Below are 23,432 nucleotides of genomic sequence, written 5' to 3'. Positions count from 1 at the left end.
CATGTATTAATTAGGCTTAATAGATTCTTCTCGCGAATTAGTCCAGAGTTATGGAATGGGTTTTGTCATTAGTTTACGTTTAATACTTCTAATTAGTGTCCAAACATCCGATGTGACAGGGACTAAAAAGTTTTAGTCCCATCCAAACACCCCCTTACTAACTATTTCAAACTTAAAAAGTGTATTAATAGGATTTTTTTAAAGCAACATTTCTATAGAAACTTGAAAATGCACCGTTTAACGGTTTGGGAAGCGTGTGGGCAAAAAATGAGAAACTTTTATCTTCCTAGTGCTTGTCTCAAACACAGCCTAAGGACCCATTTGAAACTCCTCAATAGCACATGATTAATTAAATATTAGCTATTAAAAATTGATAAATATATTTATTTGATATTTTCTTAAGAGACTTCTATATATAATGTTTTTTAAAAACACCGTTTAGTATTTTAGAAAGCTAGAAAGAGCCATTTTGGATCAATTGATACAAAAAAATGTTATTTATTATTTGGCAAATTAACACCCATTTTATTTAAATGAAAAGCATAGGAATTTTGTAGTATTTCATTTATATATTTATATAGATATAAAAAGCACGAGTTGTTAAGTGCAATTAACACAGCAGGTGCAATTAGCGCTTAACCCTCCAATTAGCGCTTAACCGTCGCCAGGAAAAAAAAAATCGAAAAAAAAGGTCACCAGACCGCCCGCGCCTCCTCCGCCTCCGCCTTCTGCCGCCGCGCCTCCTCTTCCTCCTTCCGGCGCCCCGCCACCGCGTCTCCTCTTCCTCCTTCCGCCGCCCCGCCGCGCGCCTTCCGCCGCCCGGCCTCCTCTTCCTCTTTCCGGCGCCCCGCCGCGCCTCCTCCCCCGCCTTCCGCCGCCCCGCCTCCTCTTCCTCCTTCCGGCGCCCCGTCGCGCGCCTTCCGCCGCCCCGCCTCCTCCTCCTCCTCCTTCCGGCGACCAGCATGGAGCGCTTCTGCGGTTCTGCCGTCTAGGCTGAGGGGCCGGAGACGTCGCCGGCGGAGGCTGTGCAGGTACGAGACTATTCCTTTTCCATCTGAGAATGTACTTCACAATGTATTATGTATAACAGATTGAATGTATTATCATAATGTATTGTGCACAACCGATTGAATGATGTTGTCTCCATATAGTGCAAACTGAAATTATCTTCTGGATCAGTACAGGAATACTCCTTGATTTCCATGTATATACAGCTAGACATGATTTTTTTTCTTTTTCGGATTGCAAGGTCATGGGCGTAGTCAAGTTATCTGAATCAAATGTTAGGTTTTGGCAATGAGCAGTGTACAAATTAGCACCCACTCTGGTTCATCAGTTCATGTTTTAACCTTTCTAATTCCCTTCTTTGATCGCATATATGCACATAATATTTTCACTGCTAATTTCTGTTATTTACATTATCATGTCTTGCTGTACACCTTCTATTAATTGCCTTTTTATACTCACACTGTCATTCAAATGATATATTGTGTTTGATTTATGTATGACAACATGATTCCTCACTGACATGCGCCTAGGCCATTAACAGCCGTGACCGCCGTTGCAAGGCTGGGCGCCCTAATGAGGCCGGCGCCATCAACACATGGAAAGTCTGCCCATCCTCAACAAAATGAAACCCCTGACAAGGAGAATGATGCTTCCACAGTCACACAGCCCAGTCCACGAACCAACATAAGTACCATGTTTGTTTCCACAAATTTCTCGATATATACTCTATTAGCCATCATGTTTGTTTACAACAAAACAAGCTATGCTTGCTTTCCAGCTGCATATTTTTTTAGATTCACAAAATTTAGGCACCATGTTTGTTTACATTCAAACATTTATTAATTATTCTTGACGCCATCGTCGATGTTGTCTCTGCTGCCTCACTCCTCAGCCCATCTCACTCGCCGCAGCTCCACTCTTCATTCATCTCCTGTCATGCTGCTGTACTTGGCCAATGTGCCTATACCCTAGGTAATCAGACTCTATCTTGCAGCTTCGATTCATCATTCAATTATACAATTTGATGGTCTTTCTTTGTTGACTGCCAAACGATTCCCCTTCAGCTCACTGCCATCCTCCTCCCCCTCTGCTGTGTGGTTTGTGTAATATAGTACCAAATGTATTGCTGGAGAAAGCTTGATGTTTTGACTACCTGTTCTATCCATTTACGATGATTGATGGCACATGTATTTTAGTTATTGCCTCTACACATGAATGGCAATTATAGTAGGGGTATTCCGTGAATTAATACAGTAGGTGTATTCTGTGAATTAAGGCATGTTAGTCTCTATACTCTAGCATGTTTTCAGATGTCTATAAAGCAGTTTCTACTTTCTGCATTCAGCAATGCTGCAGTCTTTATTTCCCTATGATCAAGATGGATCAAAATTGGAATGGGATAATACAGCAAGTTTTGGAATCATGATATATCTGTCTAGACTTGTTGCTACATCTATTATATTTACTCAATGCTACCACTAGCCCACCATGATTTTTTAAGAATCTTTTGTCGGCAAGCAAGAGTAACCTGTAAGCATATGTGATAGTGACATGTTGCTTATGCTATGTTGAAAACGGAAGCTCTTGTAAATATGTTCTAACATAGTTAATTTATGTGGATGATGTAGTGCAGGGATGCAAGGACTTTTCAGTCGTACCGCCTCTCCATTCCAAGATATTATAGTTGGGAAGTATGAGAGTGCTTTGCTCTGCTTAGGTAACTTGCACTGTTATTTTGGACATCCGAAGAAAGCCTTATAGGTAATGTATGGTAGTTGGTTTTCTTTAATTTATTCTGCCTGTATATTACTAGGACCACCTGTTTCAGTATTAAATATTGCTACTCTTGGATTTCTTTCTTCCAGGCATTCACAGAAGCAGTGCGTGTTTCCCAAATGGTCAGTCACAAGACTTGGTTCTTTCTCAAACTTGATTTTGTTTTACAATAAAACCTGTTGATTGATTATTTTAGCAAGGCTTCAGTTAGTGTCTATTCAGCAGGGTGCTTTACCCTTAATTCTTTTTATCTTTCACCATGAGTTGAATGAACAAATTGAATTTCTTTCATGGTCAATGCTTAGTTTTAAGTGGTTCTACAATTCGCTGCAAATTTTGCACACATGCTTGCGCACGCAGATCTGGTAGAATCATTGCAGAGCAAGGACATGGTTGGTCTGAATAATCTGTAAAGCTTTCAGGCATAAGCTTTTGAGAAAATGAGAGAGCATGTCTATAGCCCTTGTAATTACATGTCAATGATCCTGTAAATTATGATTGGTCACCACTACTGTTGTATGTGGTACTCTTAGTTTTCAGAGAACCCTTCTGATAGCTCAAGAAAAACTGATCATGCAATGACTTTTATGTGTCAGCAAGTTTTGCATGCAAATAAGTATGCTGTGAGGAACAAGCATAATTAATTGTTCAGCATCATTTTCATTTACACTATAAAGTCGTTTCATTCTCAGCAGGAATTTCCTTTTATATTTATCGCCATTGTAAAAACTCTAAAGATGTCACCCAGCAGTTGTCTTATATCTGCTTGCATTTGTGTCTGCAGGGTTGCAAAGGTCGAGGATATCTCATTCGATTGCTGGCATTAGAATTCAGAACAGTTGTCTGATCACCTTCCAGTTGTCTTGCTTTCATCCTATTTCATAATCTATTTACAAGAACAAGATGAGCAAGCAGCTAATCATTTTGTTAAAATGGAGATGCAGAGATTATTTATTGTTTGCATGGATATGAATTGAATGAGGGTAATATTAATATCTTATTGATGTTCCCAAAAATGTAGTGCACAATTGTCTTACAAATGAATACATTTTTTGATATGAGGCGGTATGCATGGTGTGGAGGCGTAGGCCAACATGTACAATTGTCTGCCCACTATATGTTCGTTATAGTGTTTTGCCTTGATAAGAAATTTTGACCTTGCTGACCATTTATTTCTTTTTACAGGCATCTGATTTCTCGGTGATGCATTTATTAACGTGATTGCAGATACTGCATGTGTTGCAGCTGATGTATGAGTATACTTTCCTGAAGAAGAGGTAGCTGATTTGTGTAGTTCACACAACATAAGCACCAGTTGTCTAATTCCTTGGATAAAACCATATCAACTACATGAAGATCTCGTCAGTTTTTGTTCTTGTATGTATGTTTTCCCCTCTTTCATCTATAAATATATTTATGTTTTTTAAAATTGAGCTAGAGTAAGATGGTCAATTGCTCCCAGTTCCCATGCATTTCGCTCATTTGTTCCAAGTTTAGAGGTGCTTCATCACTTCCAGATCAGCAACCTTCTTTCATATATAGATTATTTCTTTTAAATCTATTCCATTCCATTCAGTACTGGGCATATGCATTACATTAGGCACACACAGGAGACACATGCCATATATTAAGTCATGGAGTTCTGCCTTCAGATTTGGCAAGAAAAAGATATTCAGTGTGGCTTCAAGTAATCTTATGCAAGCGGGCTATAATGTTGTTATTAATTTCACTTGGAAAGAGTACTTGAGAAGATCAGGATGGTCCTCTATCTGTCCACTGAAATTCACAGTGCATGTCATGTTCAGTTTTGAGCTATTCGATGAAAGGTCTATTTTTGGAAGCCTTTTTGTTTGTTTTTTTTTGTCTGTTTTCTGGAAAGAATACTGCATATGGCTACTTCAGAGAGTGCAGGCTTTGGCAGTTTTCTTTAGGATGGGACCTGCCATAGCCATAGCCTTGATCTCCTCTCTTCAAATGGATGGTGGATGAGGTCTGTTTAATTTGCTTGTCTTAGATTGCGGGCTTACTTATGTTCCTTTTGTCATACAGTAAGCATGTAAGTTCTGGTGAAATTTTTTATCTCTAGCTGCATCATACATTTCGATCTTTCCAAATCTATAGACTCTGATTTTATCAAAAGGTGCTTGTGCTCCAGTGAAACCACTGGCCATTTTGCTGGTATAGTGATATTAGGGCCATACATGAATTAGGGTTTTGTTTTTTTGATAAACTTTGGTGATGAACTTCAGATATCTTCCTGTTACTGTATTGAAGCTGCAATCATTTCTAAATTTTTGGATCTCAATTCTTTTTCTGACGGTAGCAGTTTGGACTGTATACATGTCATTTTGCTGGTTTCTTTTGCTTTAAGGGAATCAGGGCAGGACGGAAGAAACACTATGACCATGTCCCCCATGTACGCATCAAGCTCCCAAGTGATAATCTGAATGCCTGCTCAGATCCTAGGCGCCGGCGGAATCAACCTTGACCCATCAATGATGGTCATCCCCCATTGACGATCACATGGTCCATAGAGACCATGGTGTCTTGGACACCACCATGATTTTTGACGGTTTAGACTGTCTCCACTTTTTCCACTTTTTTTTTATCTCCGCATTTGCTTATACTTTATAGTTCGGTATTGGATGTTCATACTCTACAAGAATTGGTCATGTACTTGAAATTTTGCACATTTGGTACTGAATCTGCACTCGAAGTGGGTTTCTTGATTTGGTTAGGTACATTGTATAAGCTAGATTTGCATTTTGTACGATTGATTAAAGAATATGGTTTGTCTATTTGCGTAGCTTCAAATGAATGATGTTTAATGCTATCCTGTTTGTAAATTTACAGAGCAATATATTTGATTGAATTTATTTTAGCCTTTTCGTGCGTTGCACGTGCATGGTTACTAGTTTAAATGAAAAGCATAGGAATTTTGTAGTATTTCATTTGTATAGATTTTTTTTTCAAATGGCCCTTTGATATTTCAAAGGACTAGACATTGTTGAATCTTATGGAATTCATATATAATGCCTCATTCTATGTTTGTTTTGGAGAAAATTCAACATGAGGTCTAACCCTATGTAAAGTTTTCTTTATATTTATCTATCTTCAAATTCATTTGATCTAATCAAACAGTCATTTCCTCTCTTTTTGTTTTTCCTTTTTATCCCTGTCTTTTGCAATCGCTTGTTGTACTTCTTATTCGTGTCAAAATCATGTTTTTTTTATATCCATCTACTTTCCCAATTCTGCATTTCAGAAGAGAGCTAAATGTTAGTGTGATTGGTTTGGATTAGAACAAAATCATTGGTAATACCCATGCTCTGTTTGGGAACACTTTATAACTTTCCAAACCATATCAAACATACTGTCTGAACTCCACACTAAGTAATTAGTAGGTCCAGGGAAACAAATCTAACATAGAGTATTTTTTTCAAAGTGAAAGAAAATCAAGGTTTCTATGGAAAACTTCATCAAAGTCCAAAGCTAATGAATTTAGCTCCTTTGTGCCTTGAGCCTTGAGACTGAGCTCCCTGCCACTATATTCTAGTCTTGAAGAAGATCTTTTATTGCCTCCACGACAACACAATCGAATGTGAGGGAGATCTCAGAAATAAGATAGCAATGAGAATCATAATACCATAGGTTGAGTTGAGGAGGAGAACTGAGGAAGATGAGTCCTTTACAAGAAAAAGCAATATAGAGGCAAAAGAAGACATAAAAAAATCAATCGAATCTTACCTTTGGTAGATCCCCTCCTCACTTTGAAGTGAATCGACATTTGAGATGCCCTACATTTCGCTCGAAACTACCTTTTTATTTCTTGCTTTACCCAAAATACTAATATTGAAATTAAAGAATGTTTTCCTACAATTTATGTTAGGTTAAACCAGACCAGCTAATACTAGACTATCATATTAAAGCTATATAAATCGAAACAAAAGCCATCAAAAAGTAAAAGTTGAGTAAACAAAAATAGGACAACATGGCCACAGAGTTAAACCAAGCAAAGAACCATGGATGATGCATGACATCATCTTCTCTTTGGCACGTTCCCACAGGTCTCAACTCTCAAGGTGACTACACTAGGCACAAAGGCCTCAATCCCTGATGTTGGTCTGAGTGGTGTTTGGTTGGTGCCCTGAAGTGAAAGGACTTTGATGTCGCCTAGAGTGGGGGGGGGGGGGGGGTAAATAGGCATTCCTAAAAATTATCATATCTTCATAGCATATTAGAATGATGGGAACTTTCAGTTCAAATTGAAACTTCCGGTACGGGATTGTAAGTTCCGGTCTCAATCAAAAAGTTTGGAGAATAACAAAATGAAACACTAGCTATGAACTTATAGCTCGAACAAACAAAATATATATGGATCAAAAGGTGACAAACAAGGTATCCAAGCAAGATATAAGGTCACCAACTATATCAATTAAGCATACAAATAGATCAGGTAAAACCAAGCTCAAACATAACACGAGAGAAGGCAAGAACGAGCGAACCAAGAGAGGAGACGCGTGACTTGTTTCCCAAGTTTGGATCCACGGATTACGTCTTCGTTGAGGGGCCACAAAGGCCGGGTCTCTTTCATCCCTTTTCTACATGAGATTGCACAAATGCACTCCTCGATTTCACTCTTAATTTCTTCCCTTGCAGAGACGAAATTGAAGCCTTCACAAACTTTTTGTGGCACACCACAACCTTCGGTGCTCATTGGCGACCTTAGTCCCCAAGAGTAACAAACACAATCGAAAATTTACTTGCTATGTACTCCAATGCTCAAAGTATAGAGTAAAGCTCACTAGCTCTCAAACTCTCTTCCCAACTCTCTTCTCTTCTCAAATCTCACTCATAAAGATCTACCACTTAGGCTGGAGATTGGAGATGGGATATTTGGCTTTGGATATATCTATTTCATGTCTAAGAGAACAACAGCCACTCAAGGAGGGGATGGAGGCATTTATATACCCGAGCCTATCAAAACTAGCCGTTTGAGGCACATATTCCATTTTTCGGAACTTTCGAAATGCATTTTCGAAAATATCCGAAAAACACTAGAGAGCAAACCTGAGATTTCTGTCTTTTTCGGAATTTTTCAAAATCCAAAAAACACGAGAGAGCAAAACTAGAATTTCTATCATTTTTGGAATTTCCGAAAACACCAAAGAGTAAAACAACCATAACTTTTTTCTCGGGAGTCCCTTTTTTATGATCTTGGACTCTATGGAAAGCTCACTTAGAGGACTACCAACTCAACCAGAAGCAAGGTTTAAAACCACTCAAAGGATAGGTTAAAGCTTGGCTTTCTCTCAAGGTAGCACTAGGATAGGTTATTTTGAACACTGAGATATACACAAGCACAACGATATTCCTATACTCAAATATAAATAGGAAAATAACTATACCAATAGGAATGCCTTTATGCCATCTTCCTTTCTTTGTCTTAAGGGATACCAACGCTAAAACCGTTTCACCGTATCCTATATACCTATACAAGTCATCCCCACTAATTCTATGTTCCTGCTCTCTCGCTTTGCCACGTCACTATCGATTTCCATCCGTTGGATCACTCCACTTCAACCGATCAGATTGCTTTTAGCCTGCCTCAGTTCTTTATTCATGGATGGCTCCCAAATACTCGGCCCAGCCCAGCCCACATGCCTGCCGCTCCTGCACCAGATTGGCTCCCTCTCCCGCATCACGCTACTGCCGCCCCCACCGCATGTCTCTCGCCGTATCGCATGCCCTCCCTCCCCGCATCGCACTTCTCCACCTTCCCCGCCGCATTTCTCGCACCCCACCGCATCCCCTTCCTCTCTCGCATTGCGTTTTGCCAATCCCGTCGCATCGATGCCGCACGGCCCTCCCTAGGTCTGTTTCGCCTCCCCCCTCGCAGTGCTAGCCACATCGCCTTCCTCGCCCCATCCTAAGAGAAACCTTCGCCGCCCACTAAGAGCAGACTTATGATTGCCATTAACACGTTAATTTCATTCGCCTCTAATTAAAGCCATGGCGATATCATTGCGGGCCTTTGCTTATTACCGACGAAGTTCTCCAGTCCATACAGAAGCAGAAGCAGAAGTATGTTCTTGGTTGTTCTCCACGAACTGCTTGGTTTCATATGAATCTTCATTGCATAGGTACATATTATTGGATTGGTTTAAACTACAGTGATCGTTTTGTAGCTTTATTTTCATGCCTTTGAATCTTTCATATCTACCGAAGGAAATGATGGTGTGGTACCTACTCCTTCCTTCTGAATTTGTTTTGTGCCTCCTGTGGATTTTCATTCAGGAAAGATCAATCCGTATGTGCTTCCTTTTCAATTTGACCTATCATCTCTTTGGCAAATTCATGAATAAGTAGCCTTCACTGTACTCGAGGATTATTGGGTGCAATTGGATTCAATCTTAACAAGGTTCATCGTCTTACGACAGCTTCTTTTCGGTGGATCTCCCATCTGTACTAAACACACCCTGTTCTCCTCCTCGCTCAGTAAGTATGACATTTTATTTTGCCTTAGACTCTCATCTCTTGGTTTTGTTAGGTATCATATCCGTATCTTCTATCTGAAGAGGAGGGAATTTGTTGATTTTTCATGACGGACCTCACAACTGATTGTATAAGTTCCATTGTATTCCTGTACGTTTATTCGAGGATCCAGAGTATTCAACTCCGTTGTGTTCCTGCCCGTATCGAGGATTCCAGGTAATCAGATTTGCTCAGATTCAATCAGCTTTGTTCTAATCAAATTTGCTCAGATTCAATCAGCTTTGTTCTTGCAGATTTAATTGGTTATTCATCCACAGTTTATCCTTATGGTCTTGCAAATCCAACATGGAAGAATTAAACATCGTACAGGTATGTTCCATCTTAGAATCAAACTGACGAAAGTTTTTCCCTCAGCACTTTCAGTAAATTTTGTCATGTTACAGGTTTGCAGTGAAGACACAAGAAGACTGGGGAAAATACATTTAACAGCTTGAAATAATTGAAATTTTATTATATTCTTTTCCCTGCTTGAAGTGATTGTTGCAGTATTCATCTTTGTTCGTTCAAATGCCCTTCATAGAGAATGTTCTTCACGTTTCTTAAAAATGGCCTTCCCCTGCTTGAAATTTTATTATGTTCTTCACGTTTGTTCTGGCAAAAAAAACTGTCCTCAAACAAAATCATTGTATAGAACAGAGAATGGTCATGATGTGCATTTGTTAAAAGCAAAATCTAACAAGACGCGTACAGTTTCTAATCTTACAAACCAATATTTAATTAAACAAATTTAATTCTTGGGCACTATATACATGGCACGAACTATTCCAATCATGCTTCAACTTTAGGTGCAAGCTAGGCACTTCTTATACTTTTGAAACTTAATATTCCAGTAATGATCCGCATGTTGAAGGAAAACTTACACCTATGATCGGTCACAAGTGTCATCTTACTTATTTTATTCCAAGAGGAAAAATACTATCTTATACATAAAAAATCGGTCAACATTCTAGACAAAAAACTTATTATGTCATGTAAAAAATAAAAGAAAAATATTGCCTATGTTTATGGATGTGCATATACTATAATAGTATATACATATGTTCACTTCATATGTCAGTAGTGGCCACACATGCAGTACAATCATCTTGAGCTAAAAATTACCATGTGCTCCCGCAACATCGCGTGGGGTATATTCTAGTATTCTTTAAAGATTGATGCGTGCTCCTTGTAGCTTCAAATGGCCTTGCACGGTCCATCAGACATAGTCGTCACTCGCCCTTCACCACTGGATTTGGTCCTTCGGTGCCAAGCTCCTTACTTGCCTTCACCACCGCATGGTTCATCACGGCGAGCATCGCTTGTCCTTCACCGTCTTGCCACTTCGTACCCCACTTTCCAATAACTTCACTTTGTTATTCTTGATATCGTTAGGTGTCATGATCTCTATCGAGTATCAACACATTTTTCAATTCATGGGACCTATTTTTCTTGTTCAACTCAATGTATTTATTAGTCCGAATGATTCGGTTGTCAACCTTCACTTGTTGACCAACATCACATGTATAAAAGAATATGAATAAATGATGAGCATTAATCAACACCATAAGTGTCATATACTCAAATGTATGCTCAAATGTAAAGATCCCAATTAAATGAAAGTGAATAATTTGGATCAAATACTTGTATAACATATAGGATTTGCTCCCCTAAATGTATGCATACGGAATATTTATGTGAAGCAAGACTGTATAGATAGATATGAAACTTTTAGATCTTATCTTATATACAAGAATAGAAGACGCTTATCAAATATAGACAATATAAAATAAGAAAAAGTACGAATTACCCCCCCAACTATCGTGGCCGACCGAATTACCCCCCTAAACCCGAAAACTAGACATCGTTCACCCTGAACTTTCAATATCAGACAAATTATCCCCCTCGACCCAATTCAGAGCAGTTTTGACCTACATAGCGTACGCGTGATAGTCCAATCTACATTTTATTGATAAAAAATATGGGGCCCACCTATCATACTCCTCTTCCACTCTCCCTTCTCTCTCTATCTCTCTCTCTTACTATGAATGAGGCGGCGGCGGCGGCGCGGGATGGACGGACGGAGGCGGGGGCAAGCAGTGGGCGGGCGTGGACAACGGACACGTAGGCGGCATGCACGGCGCGGTGGAGACCCTCCTGCGCCGGAGGGAGTTCGCCAGAGTTCCCTCCCGCTCCCTCCCGAAGTTCGCCGCTCCCTCCTCTGTGTCCCGCGCCGCCGCCACCTTCGTGTCCCCCGCCGCCGCCACCACCTGCGCGTCCCGCGGCGCCACCCACCATCTGTCGCCGACCCGTAAGAGAGAGAGGAAGAGTGATACGACCCAAATAGGGGTGATGTCCCGATTTTCACGGCGTAGGATCAAGAACCAATAACTAGCCTCAAAGAGACGAAGATAACTAGCTGCAAGTAGCCAAGATAACAGTGCAATCTGACGATCGAACTCGAAGCTAACCACCATCTCTACACGGCAACCTAAATCGAGGATTCGCCCAACCACACTAAGTTACCAACCAACACAACCTAGAATCAATCGAGGAAAAATCCTCAAAGGGACTAGGAGCACCAATTGGGGGGCGTCGAACGCCGCTTCTATAATCCCACAAGGAAACCACAAGAACAAAGGGGTAGAGATCTCTCTCTAAATTTGTTAGCACGCAGCTAAACAAAAGGGGTTTATATTCTCATTGTCAAAAGTCTTCTAAATGATAAAACATGTGGGACATTTATACTAGGAACAACCCTCCTGGATGGGAATGAAAGGTCTTAGAAGTTTACCGGACATAGGCTAGCTCAAATGTCATACTAAGTGAATTCCCGAGAGGAATCGCACATCTGTTTGGCTTCTGAGCAGTCCTCGATGATTTGTCCATTACTCCTTATTGGGAAGTCGAAATGACGAACCGTTTGTTGGAGGTGAAACTATATTAATCACAGGTAGCCAAGTGACGGTAGTGGTTACTGTTATGGTTGATAAAATTAGCAAATTTTGGTCAATACCTACAATTAATACTTATAAGACATAATCCAACTTTATCCGTTCTGAGGCACATCACCAACCAAACAGCTCAACCAGGCATATTCCATCAAAATCTCAGGGAGGCATGTTGCACACGGCAACAACCAAACAGACCCTCAAAATATTTTGGAACAATGCCTTGTCAGAAGTTTGTGGGTGACTACTGGTTATTCTGCGGACTAGTAATCGTACACGTGCAAGGCACGTTTCCCACATTATATTACACTAATCATGTAAAATCACCTAAAGATTATTCTAAATTTTCCACAATATATATCACACTCAACATGCAAACAACCAAAGTTCAAGAATTATTGTAGTGTAAATTGCAATATCTTAATAACTCTTCCGTAGACACTTTCTATAAAAAAAAATGCAAAGCAGAGAATGATACGAAATGTACAATGCTGCCATAGCTTTGATATACACTAAACTCAACTCTATCTACAACATCTAATCGTGAAAAAGGCCTCCCCTATCTCAGTAATAGAATGTCAAATGGCCCCCAAACAATCTGCAATAAAAATATCATTTAAATGATCACCAATAAATACCTCCCGTCGCATCACCAGTAACGAAAACCACAAGCCTTAGTATTGTATACTTGATTAAGATAAATGTTTACTTATTGATATTGATATTCAACAGAACCTTGTTGAATTCTCCAGCTTGGTATTCTACTTTGTAATCTCATGGGAAAAAAGCACTTTGCTTTGCAGCAAAGTCTCAAAGGGGTGTTGTTCCAAGCAGCAAACAACACAATTTCTATGGTTTTTCCTCACCACCGCTCGCCCGCCGCGCCTCCCGCGTCCCCCGCCCCTCTGCTCCGCCCGCGCTCGGAGACGCCGCCGCTCCGCCTGCTCTAGCCGCGCACTGCCCACGCCCGGAGCCGCCACTTGCCCGCCGCCGTGCTCGCCCACCGCTTGCCGCTGCCGCTGCCACGCTCGCCCGGAGACACCGCCGCTCTGCCTGCTCTGGCCGCATGCCGACACTACCCCTCCGCCTACTCCGGCCGCGCGCTCACCCATCGCCGCCCGCCGTCGGCAAAGAGAGAGAAGAGGAAAGAGAGGAGGAGGAGAGAAAAGAGAAGAAAAAAATGCAGCTAACATGTGGGCCCCATGATTTTTTTTAAATTTTTTTTTGCTGACTAGGATGCCACGTTAGCGAAACCACCCACATATACTGCCAAAGGACCTATGATGAATGGTTTGAATGAATTTAGGGGCGAACATTTCTGGTTTTGTGGTTGAGGGACCTCAAAAAATCTCGCTGTTAAGTTGAGGAACCTCCGGTGAACTTATTCCTAAATAATACAAAAGGAAGGCAGGCGACCTAGCCCAAATATAGAAACGGCCCAGCCCAAAGTCGCCTCCACTCCCACTTACCACACCAGGGTTTACGATTCCGACGAAATCCGGTCGGATTTCGTGAAATTTCGACGTTTCGACAAGGCTCGAAAGTAGAAACCATCTGAGATTTCGAGGAGTTTCATCCAAATTCAAATTTGAATTGATAAAAAAGAAAAAAAATCAAATAAAATCTTATAAATACTATGATATTCATATAACCTATTGGGATATAAATTTTCAAAAAAAATAAAGTATTGTGTGTATTTATCATCATGAAAGAATAGAATAAAAAATTAAAAAAACACTTACATGAGCCAGATTGCATGAAATAGGCCCAATTACTGATCGAAATTTCGATGATTTCGATCGAAATTTCACCAAAACCGACCGGTTTTCGAGAAATTATCGCTAAACTCAGGGAATTTGTATTCAAATTTTGGTTTATGAAATTTCTTCGGAAGTTACCGGTTTTCTACTTGATTTCGTGAAATTTCAAATTTCGCCGGTGCTCGAAACGGAAGGGCATATCGGAATCGTAAACCTGAACCACACTCATCACCTCGCCCTCCAAATCGCCCACACCTCTGGAACCCCATTCCACCCACCCGCAGCCGCAGCGAGGAGAGGAGAAACGAGAGAGAGAGAAAAAGAAGAAAAAGAAAAATGCTGCGCCACGCCGCCCGCCGCCTGGCCACCACCCGCGCCGCCGCCGCCGCCGCCGCCGGCCGCAGCAGCAGGGTGCTCTCGACGGCGGAGGTGCCGGCCGAGGCGGCCACCGACTCCGCCTTCGCGGAGGCGTGGAAGAAGGTGGCCCCCAACATCGAGACCCCCGCCACGCCCATGTCGCTCATGCAGCCCCGCCCCCCCACGCCGGCGGCCATCCCCTCCAAGCTCATCGTCAACTTCGTCCTCCCCTACAAGTCCGAGATCGCCAACAAGGAGGTATGCGCGGACCGTGTGCCCCCCTCTCCTTTGCCCTACATTAGCTAGAGTTTGTGTCTGAACATTCAGTGTCAATGTTCCTGATGTAAATTTCTTTGGTTGAGAAAATCTTTCCTTCTCAAGTTCTATGAATAAAACTGCATATTAGTATAGCCTACTATTCACTTATATTTTACTATGCTGCATAAGAAGCTTTTTTTTTTACCGTGCACCAGTTATACTCCCTCCGGTCCAAAATCTTGTAACCTAGGACTGGATGAGATACATCTTAGTGCAATGAATCCACAAGTTTATAAAAAAATTAGTAACATCTAGACAACCAAATTAGTTTCATTAAATATAACACGGAATATATTTTGATAATATATTCGTTTTATATTGGAAATGTTGTTATATTTTTCTACAAACTTGGTCAAACTTTAAAAACTAAGTGTAACTAAAGAAAAATCAAAGTGGCTTGTGACTTATTAACATGAAACGGAGAGAGTAGATTTTAGGAAGGCAGCACCATACCTGCTTGGGAGCGTGGAGCTGGAAGAGGCGCGCGCGGGGGGGGGGGGGGGGGGGGTGTCGAAGATGGGCATAAGCCCCTGCGACAATGGCCATCTCGCCCACGCCGGCCACCACCACCTCCGATTCCAAGCTCACCGTCGACTTCTTCATCCTCCCCTCCAACTCCAAGCAGGTATGGCGCAGCCTTCTTGCTGCTTTCCTAAAATCTACTCTCTCCGTTTCTTTTAGTTCAACTTTTCCTTTTAAGTTTGATCAAGTTTGTAGAAAAATATAACAACATTTCCAATATAAAACAAATATATTATAAAAATATATTCCGTGTTATATTTAATGAAACTAATTTGGTTTTGTAGATGTTGCTAATTTTTTTATAAACTTAGTCAAACCTACAGAAGTTTGACTAAGAAAAAAACAAATCAACTTATAATATGAAACAGAGGGAGTATAAGATAAATGGATATATTTTCCTTTACTAAAATCTGTAAAAAAAAATGAAAATAGTTCTCCTTTAGTTCATATAGTTTCTTGTTATTAGGCTGATTGCTACGGGTCATGGAGGAGGCAATCCGCTCTGGCCATACATCACCTTCCCATGGGCACGATTGCAGCCAAGATTCTGCCGTGGGAAGCGCCGTCTCGTGAGACCCTACTGAGGACAATCAATGCTGCTCTCGATGACGGCAATGTCGACGACGTGCTGCAAGCATTTGCCAATTACAAGACCCTGCATGGCCTTCCTGAGCCACGGGTGTTGGACAGGATGATCGTGTCGCTGTCCTATGCGTCTAGTAGGAGATGGCTTCAGAGGGCATTCGACATGGTCTTGTCAGTTTACCAATGCAATGGCAACCTTCTTAATTGTGGCTCGCTGATGAAGCTAGCTCTGGCGCTTGCCAGAGATCAGATGCCGATTCCAGCCTCCACAGTGGTGAGGATCATATTGGAGAGCGGCAAGCTTCCTGATGTTGATATGCTGACCATGGTGTACTTGCATATGGTGAAGTCACAAGTAGGATCCTATCTTGCTGCTGATGTTTTGTGTGAGACCTGCGAGTGTTTCTTGGAGCAGATTGGAGATAGAAGGCAGCTGAAAAAACTGGATCCAATAAAGAGTAATGTTACCTTGTTTAATATGGTTTTGAAGTCATGTGTCGATTTCAAATGCATGATCAAGGCCCAAAGAATAATGGAGCTTATGTCGCTGGTTGGGGTTGTGGCCGATGTAAATACAGTGGCTATCGCTAGCCTTGTCTTTGAGATGGTTGGGCAGCGAGTTGAATTGGTGAACATGAAAAGAAGTATCGATTCTTTTGCATCTTTGCCGTTCATTCAGCACTATCTATATTTTTATGGAAGTCTGCTGAACCTGCATTTCAAATATAATGACATGGATGCCGCTGCTCAGCTTTTGGTTGATCTGTATCGACAACAAAAGCCTCGTGCTTTTGTTGGTGATAGTGTCCATAAACAAGGTGTAATACAGATAGGCTCTGGCAACCTGAAAACTGGATTCAGAATAATGTTTGACCCCATAAAAGTGGACAAAGGTTTCGTTTTAGATACAGAAAGTCAATTTGGCCTTCTTGCTGTTATTGATGGAAATATTCGTCCTAGTGAGAAGGCTCTTGCTAAATTCATTGTTGGCTGTTTGAAAGCAAGTAAAGTGCGTGCATTGTCTAGCTTTCTTATTACATTACACAAGGAAGATCTAAAGGGGCCATCTCATTCAGATGTAATTAGTGCATGCATTCTGATGGGATGGTTGCATGCTGCTCATGATATCCTGGATGATTTAGAGTCAGCTGAGATTCCTGTTCTAATCTGTACTTACATGTCTCTTTTGAGAGCATATGAGAAGGAGAATAAACCGGAAGAAGTTGATAGGTTTCTCCAACAGATACAAAAGAAAGCATATACAATGGCTGATTTTCATACCAATCCATCCTTTACCATAAAGGATGTTGCCAAAATAGTCAAGGATGAGATGCCCCTCAGAAATTCGTCTTTGCTTTCCAGTTTGGTTCAAGAAATAGAACATTATAGCTCTCGAGAGCACTTAACTTTTGAGTTCAATAATTCAATTCTTTTCTTCTGCAAGGCAAATATGATGGACGATGCTTTGAGCACATATAAGCGGATGAGAGAGCAGAATGTAAAACCCAGTCTGCATACCTTTTGCCACATACTGTGTGGATATTCTTCACTAGGCATGCATAGGGAGATTGCCATGCTGTGGGGAGAAATAAAGCGCAGACTCGAATATGGAGAGCTAACTGTGGATAGAGACTTGCTTGACTGCTTGATTTTGAATTTCCTAAACGCTGGCTATTTTGCAAGAGTCATGGAGGTTTTAAGTTACATGGCAAACCGTAAAATGTACTGTGACAAGTGGAAATACAAGCAAGTTTTTCTAAAGCTACACAAGAATCTGTATAGAAATTTGAATTTGCTGCATGAAAAAACAGAAGAACAGAGTAAAAGAATAGAAGATGTCAGAGCTTTCAGATCCTGGGCAGGCGTCAAATAGGTAAAATGACTGCAGCACTGTAATCCTTTTGCATTTAGAGAACACTCTTCTTGTGCATGCACATCTGTACAGAATTCTTCCGATGTAACATCATCCGCATCTGTTGTATAATTCTGTATTGTCCTTTCAAGTCTTTCCATTTATTCTTGATGGTTAGTTCTAATTCCTTAGTACTCACTGTAACATCTTACATGCATGGATTTTCTCTTCTTTGACCTCTAAATCCACTTTCAAGGCTTCTAAATCAACTTTCAAGGCTTCAACTATCGATTTTTTTTTTATAAATTGCCCGTCTTTTCTTTCATCTGTTTTGGCATGGATCATGAATCTCATAGCAGCACATATTTCCTCTTCAGGTTCCAGGTGGTTGCTAATTCTTACATTTAAATATGTTGACCATTGATAATCTTATTGATAATCTTATTGTAGTACTGGCCTTGTGGCAATCTTAGACTACTGTCTTACCAACAGTAATGTTTCTTTCTTGTGATATTCTACAAAGAGGCTATGCTGATACAGAAGATCATGCTGTTGCTTCAAGTTGTCAAGCAATTATTTTTGTGGGAAACCGACTCCTTGACCTTACGTCACAAGCAAGATCAATTGCATAGACCACAAATGGTATTTATTATTTTGAAACAGTTGTACACTTTGACATCTCTGACAATCATTTATTACCGATTTCAAGTTTTTAATGAAACTGATGAACTTGTAGGCCTGATGGGAGTTTGATAGAGCACTTGCAGTCCAGACCTTACTGGCTACTAAGGTTTGCCATCACTAATACCAGAATTGTCCAGTACTACTATGTGGGGTACACTACTTGAACAGTAACTTTTTTTTAGAGGAACTTGAACAGTAACTTGGCATGCTTAACTAGTTGCTGTGGTTCTAGAGGACACAGTTATGAAGTTGAGGCAGATATTCTAATTGTGATATTCTTTTTAATGTAGTCATATGACATAAGTCCTGGAAACTCTCTATTTCCTAAATATGTGCAGATAATAGAGCAAAAACAGGAAAAATGTTTCAATAACACAGTTGATGTTCGTGCTTAATGATTCCAACTTTTACCTAAAAACGCTCACATGTTGAAGGATGCCATATTGCTATGAATACTAATTTTAGGAAGTTTTTCCTTTTAGTTGAGCATAGCTGTCCATCAGCTGCTCAATTACAAGAAATATTTTACTTCTAATAGTTTTTAGGCTTTAAGCATATATTGCATTTGACTTTGCACGTTAAAAACTGATGCTAAGTTTCCACATATCAATTTCTTTACTGTTGGTGTGTTCATTATTTGATTCGGTGCCTCTTTGGAAGCACGGGTAATTGGTTTGGCTTCTTTCTTAACTTTAGGGCTGACATCATTGTTGGGGATTTCTGCAGGTGCTGTGTTTATAAAACCCAAAGGATAGTTGGATTGATCAGTTGGTTCTTTGTAATTTTAGTTAAATGCAGGACTATGGCTATGTCACAGTATTTATCTAGTACCAGGTTGATGTAAGCAAGTGCATTCTGTAGATCGTGTCTTTCCGAAATACCTAGCTTGGTTGCTCTTATGCTAAATATAATCAATTATGATGTGTCTATGCTTTCTGGGTGTACTATCATTTTGCCATGAACTTGTGATTGTTCCCATCCAAAACGTGGCTATTTGTGTAGTCTGGTTCAGAAAGAATGCGATCATCCTCATTGCAAACCTCTGCTTTGTATTATAACCCATAAATAAATTAAAAAAATATATTTCTTTACCGGAAAAAAATGAGAAAATGTTTAAGGAAGAAATGAGTTTTTTAAAAAAAATTTAGAAGAGGAGAAGAATGGAACGGTGGCATGTTTTCCGATGTAATTTTTGTAAAATATTTTTATATATGAACTTCCTAGAATACCATTTTAAATCCATTTTTCGAGTTGATAATAGATAATTCATTTGTTTGTATCCTCTAATAATTGTCAAAACGCTTCGTCCATTAAGCATGAAAAAAAGTAGCCATTTAACATATAAGAACTATGTGTGCTGTGGATTATCTACTTGATTATATGGATAAATTAAACATTTTAATAAATAACTTTAACAAGGTGTTCTAAGCAATCCAATAAAAATTCTTTTTTTAGAAAGCATATTATTAGAAACGCGGAGTAAATAATCCATTTTAAAAAATCCAATAAACAATATGAATAAGTTCACTTGAGATCCCTTAACTTGTTAACGAATCTGATTTTCACCTTTCAACCGGAAACCATATACCCGGTGCAACATAGGTCCCATAACGGTTTGGACGGTGGTTTTAGCTGGCATGGCTAGTTTGACTTGATCTTTATCCTATATAGCATTCACGTGACGCTTAAGTGGCAAATTGTTATGGGAATGTAGTTCTCATTCGCTCCTCTCTCTCTCTCTCTTTCCACATGATGAAGAGATGATAGAGGAGGAAGAAGAACGACCAAGAGAGAGAAGAGGAGGGAGTGAGAATGACACGTGGGCCTCACTATTTTTAATTATTATTTTTATTATAGCTGACATATGGGTCCACGGTTTTTATTATTTCCCAGATCAAATTGTCACGGCAATGCCACGTGAGATAAAGACCGAGTCAAACTAGCCATGTAAGCGACATGGCAGCGAAAACCACCGTCCAAACCGCCATGGGACCTATATTGCGCCGGTTTTGACAGTTGTGGGATCTGTTATATCTATTTTTTTGGTTGAAGGACGAAAATCGGATTCGTTGATCAGTTAAGGGATCTCAAGTGAACTTATTCCTAAATGATATGAAAAGAAGGCAGGCGACCTAGCCTAAATATAGAAACGGCCCAGCCCAAACTCGCCTCCACTCCCACTGACCCACACTCCTCACCTCACCTCGCCCTCCAAATCGCCCACACCCCTGGAACCCCATTCCACCCACCCACGCGCAGCCGCAGCGACGAGAGGAGAAACGAGAGAGAGAAAAAGAAGAAAGAGAAAAATGCTGCGCCACGCCGCCCGCCGCCTGGCCACCACCCGCGCCGCCGCCGCCGCCGGCCGCAGCAGCAGGGCGCTCTCGACGGCGGAGGTGCCGGCCGAGGCGGCCACCGACTCCGCCTTCGCGGAGGCGTGGAAGAAGGTGGCCCCCAACATCGAGGCCCCCGCCACGCCCATGTCGCTCATGCAGCCCCGCCCCCCCACGCCGGCGGCCATCCCCTCCAAGCTCACCGTCAACTTCGTCCTCCCCTACAAGTCCGAGATCGCCAACAAGGAGGTACGCGCGGACCGTGTTTGCCCCCCCCCCCCCTCCCCCTCTCCTCTGTCCTCCTCGGTCCCCAGATCTGTGCGTGTGGCGTCGCTAGGGTTTCGGGTATGTGCGCGATCTGGGGTTTGCGTCGTGCGATTAGGGATAGGGGTTGGGTGGGTCAAGGCAGCGCGATCCGATTCGTCGAGCTGGTGTGGTAGAGGTCTCGCATCCAGACTCTTCATCCGTAGGAATATATCATGGTCAATGCTTCTATCCTCCGTTTATCGTTTGCCCAGAATGTTTGTGATGTGGCCATTTGTTGGGCGTGCGTATTTGCAATCCTATTAACACGAATGTGTGGGGGTTTACGGTTGTACATGGCTGTTGAATCATACCAGGTATTTCCTTGTTTTGTTGCTATGAGTTGGAGATGTTGTTCTTTCATGGGACAAACATAACGTAGCGTGATTCTCCAGGTGGCTAGATGTCATATGACTATAGAATTTCTGCTCAACATTTGATTGCTGTTGAGTGTTGGTAGCAAATTGCATTTCTTTTTTCTTGTTTGGGGTGCTTGTGTGCCTTAATTGCAAGGAGCATAGAGAATTCATAAATTGATATTTCCTCGCCTTAAAAGACTGTGTTTTTAGTTAGCTATGAACCTGGCTAAATTCGTGATTCATACAACCAACCAAACAAAATCTTCAATAAACACGGTCCGCTCCTTGGGGACAGAGGTAGTAGTAGTCTAGTGAAGTATCTTTTGGAAACCCCGTTACATTTTGTTAATCAGATTGAGGATTCCAGTTTGCTCCTTGGGTGTTTCTTATTTATAGATTTCAAGTTTCTCTTGCTAGGATTGCTGTGTGCCAGGCCAAGTTTTAATTCTGACTACAACAGTGTATTCGGACCTGTTTATCTCTAGTGTTTGTAGTGCTATGCGGCTTTATGCATTATCTGGATTTATCGGTATAGTTGCAGTTTCTCTTGTTTACATTAACTAGAGTTTGTGTGTGAACATTCACTGTCAATGTTCCTGATGTAAATTTCTTTGGTTGAGAAAATCTTTCCTTCTGAAGTTCTATAAATAAAACTGCATATTAATATAGCCTACTATTCACTTATATTTTACTATGCTGCATAGGCAGCTTCTTTTTTGACTGTGCGCCAGTTATAGCTTTTGTCCTTGATATATGTTATTTGCCCTGTGATAACCAAGTCTAATACTACTTGTTTAGTTTTGTGGCGATTTTCTTTGTTTCATGTTGTTTCTTTTAGCTTGCTTGTTGGCCTTGATGGTTTGGTACTGTTTACTTAATGGTTAATGGCACTATTAAGAAGTTTCAGATCATCAATTTTTCCTTAAGTATGTTGCTGAGCGTCATGTTCTTTTGTTGCTATTGTGTATGAAATATAATTGGTTGATGGTGTTCGAAGGTTGTCTATGTTTGTGTTGTTGCATTTCAACAGATGATAGGCAAATCATCTATCAGTTGATTCACATAGATTTTGTATGTCAATGCTTGATTCAACAATGCTACTGTTAAATGTACCAATTAATTCTTCCCCCATCATCAATATTGTCTTCTGTTGCTTTCCCTTGCTTATGTCTTTGCTTGTCTATACTCAGGTTGACATGGTAATTGTACCAGCAACAACTGGTCAGATGGGTGTTTTGCCAGGCCACGTTTCCACAATCGCAGAGCTCAAGCCTGGTGTTCTCTCGGTACACGAGGGAAACGATATCACCAAGTACTTTGTGAGCAGTGGCTTTGCATTTGTCCATGCAAACTCCATCGCTGATATCGTGGCTGTTGAGGCTGTCCCCCTGGACCAGATCGACCCAGCCGCGGTCCAGCAGGGTCTCGCGGAATTCAACGCCAAGCTTGGATCGGCCTCAACTGAACTGGAGAAGGCCGAAGCTCAGATTGGAGTGGATGTTCACAGTGCGCTCAATGCCGCTTTGGCTGGTTGATCAATACGTTTTTAAGTTGCTGTCCCTCTCTCTCTTTTGCATCTTCATTTTTAGAATGTGAGCTGAAGTTTGCAAACTCATGGATGATGGGATGGAGGGAATGATCTTAAATAAATTATACTCCATCTCAAAGACAGAACCCTGTTTCTTCTTTTAACTTGACTCCTGCATGGATTTTTGTAATAGTGAATATTTTTCTCCGAGCCTACAAAGTCGAAGTTTTCTGGTTCCAGTTTTCCATCCTGAGTTTACGCTTGGATCAAATGACAAAACACAAAAGCCGTTCTGTTTCTAGCTTCTGATGAATTCTCTTATGTGGAGAGTGTAGTCGGAAGATTAAAATCCACTTTTGGTACGGTACACATCCTGTGTTCAAACTATGTGGTGATGTTAAGAAATCAGAAATTGCTGCTGTTTTTCAAATGAAGAATATCCCAATGCCGTACTTAAGAGAAACCAAAACACTTATTTTTTGAAAAAAAATGATATGCACAGCACAGGCTTGCAATGGTAGTAGAACAGGCGAGAGCAAGTCATCGAAACAAAATCAGGTCGTAA

The 23,432-nt window shown here is 40.9% G+C and overlaps 2 protein-coding genes and 2 long non-coding RNA genes across 13 annotated transcripts; all 4 read left to right on the top strand.

The window, feature by feature from the left end:
• The first annotated feature begins 665 nt into the window (after positions 1–665).
• On the top strand, positions 666–6,263 carry LOC127778235 (uncharacterized). Of its 7 annotated transcripts, none has more exons than XR_008018476.1 (6): positions 666–1,031; positions 1,539–1,696; positions 1,901–1,980; positions 2,637–2,769; positions 2,874–2,906; positions 3,569–6,263. It is a non-coding gene; the product is annotated as an uncharacterized LOC127778235 (long non-coding RNA). The 7 variants fall into 7 exon arrangements; XR_008018473.1 differs by having other exon boundaries at positions 1,539–1,703; XR_008018471.1 differs by having other exon boundaries at positions 1,539–1,980; positions 3,569–3,767; positions 3,970–6,263.
• Positions 6,264–9,035: 2,772 nt separating this feature from the next.
• On the top strand, positions 9,036–9,859 carry LOC127778299 (uncharacterized). Its single transcript, XR_008018481.1, has 3 exons — positions 9,036–9,495; positions 9,573–9,648; positions 9,723–9,859. It is a non-coding gene; the product is annotated as an uncharacterized LOC127778299 (long non-coding RNA).
• A 4,417-nt stretch (positions 9,860–14,276) lies between these two features.
• LOC127779382 (pentatricopeptide repeat-containing protein At4g17616) lies at positions 14,277–19,270 on the top strand. Of its 4 annotated transcripts, none has more exons than XM_052306117.1 (5): positions 14,277–14,641; positions 15,690–17,681; positions 18,184–18,302; positions 18,397–18,450; positions 19,071–19,270. In XM_052306117.1, the coding sequence occupies exons 1-2, from the start codon at positions 14,363–14,365 to the stop codon at positions 17,679–17,681; spliced, it is 2,271 nt and encodes a 756-aa protein (XP_052162077.1). In that variant the 5' UTR covers positions 14,277–14,362; the 3' UTR covers positions 18,184–18,302; positions 18,397–18,450; positions 19,071–19,270. The 4 variants fall into 4 exon arrangements, with proteins under 4 accessions (XP_052162077.1, XP_052162079.1, XP_052162078.1 ...); XM_052306119.1 differs by having other exon boundaries at positions 18,397–18,495; XM_052306118.1 differs by having other exon boundaries at positions 18,111–18,302.
• A 1,303-nt stretch (positions 19,271–20,573) lies between these two features.
• Positions 20,574–23,112, top strand: LOC127779383 (ATP synthase subunit delta', mitochondrial). Its single transcript, XM_052306121.1, has 2 exons — positions 20,574–20,926; positions 22,530–23,112. The coding sequence occupies exons 1-2, from the start codon at positions 20,654–20,656 to the stop codon at positions 22,872–22,874; spliced, it is 618 nt and encodes a 205-aa protein (XP_052162081.1). The 5' UTR covers positions 20,574–20,653; the 3' UTR covers positions 22,875–23,112.
• Positions 23,113–23,432: the final 320 nt, after the last annotated feature.

The sequence above is a fragment of the Oryza glaberrima genome, chromosome 7 (genome assembly GCF_000147395.1).
Source record: "Oryza glaberrima chromosome 7, OglaRS2, whole genome shotgun sequence".
NCBI classification, from domain to species: Eukaryota; Viridiplantae; Streptophyta; class Magnoliopsida; order Poales; family Poaceae; genus Oryza; species Oryza glaberrima.
This window is presented reverse-complemented; position numbering and strand designations above follow the sequence as displayed.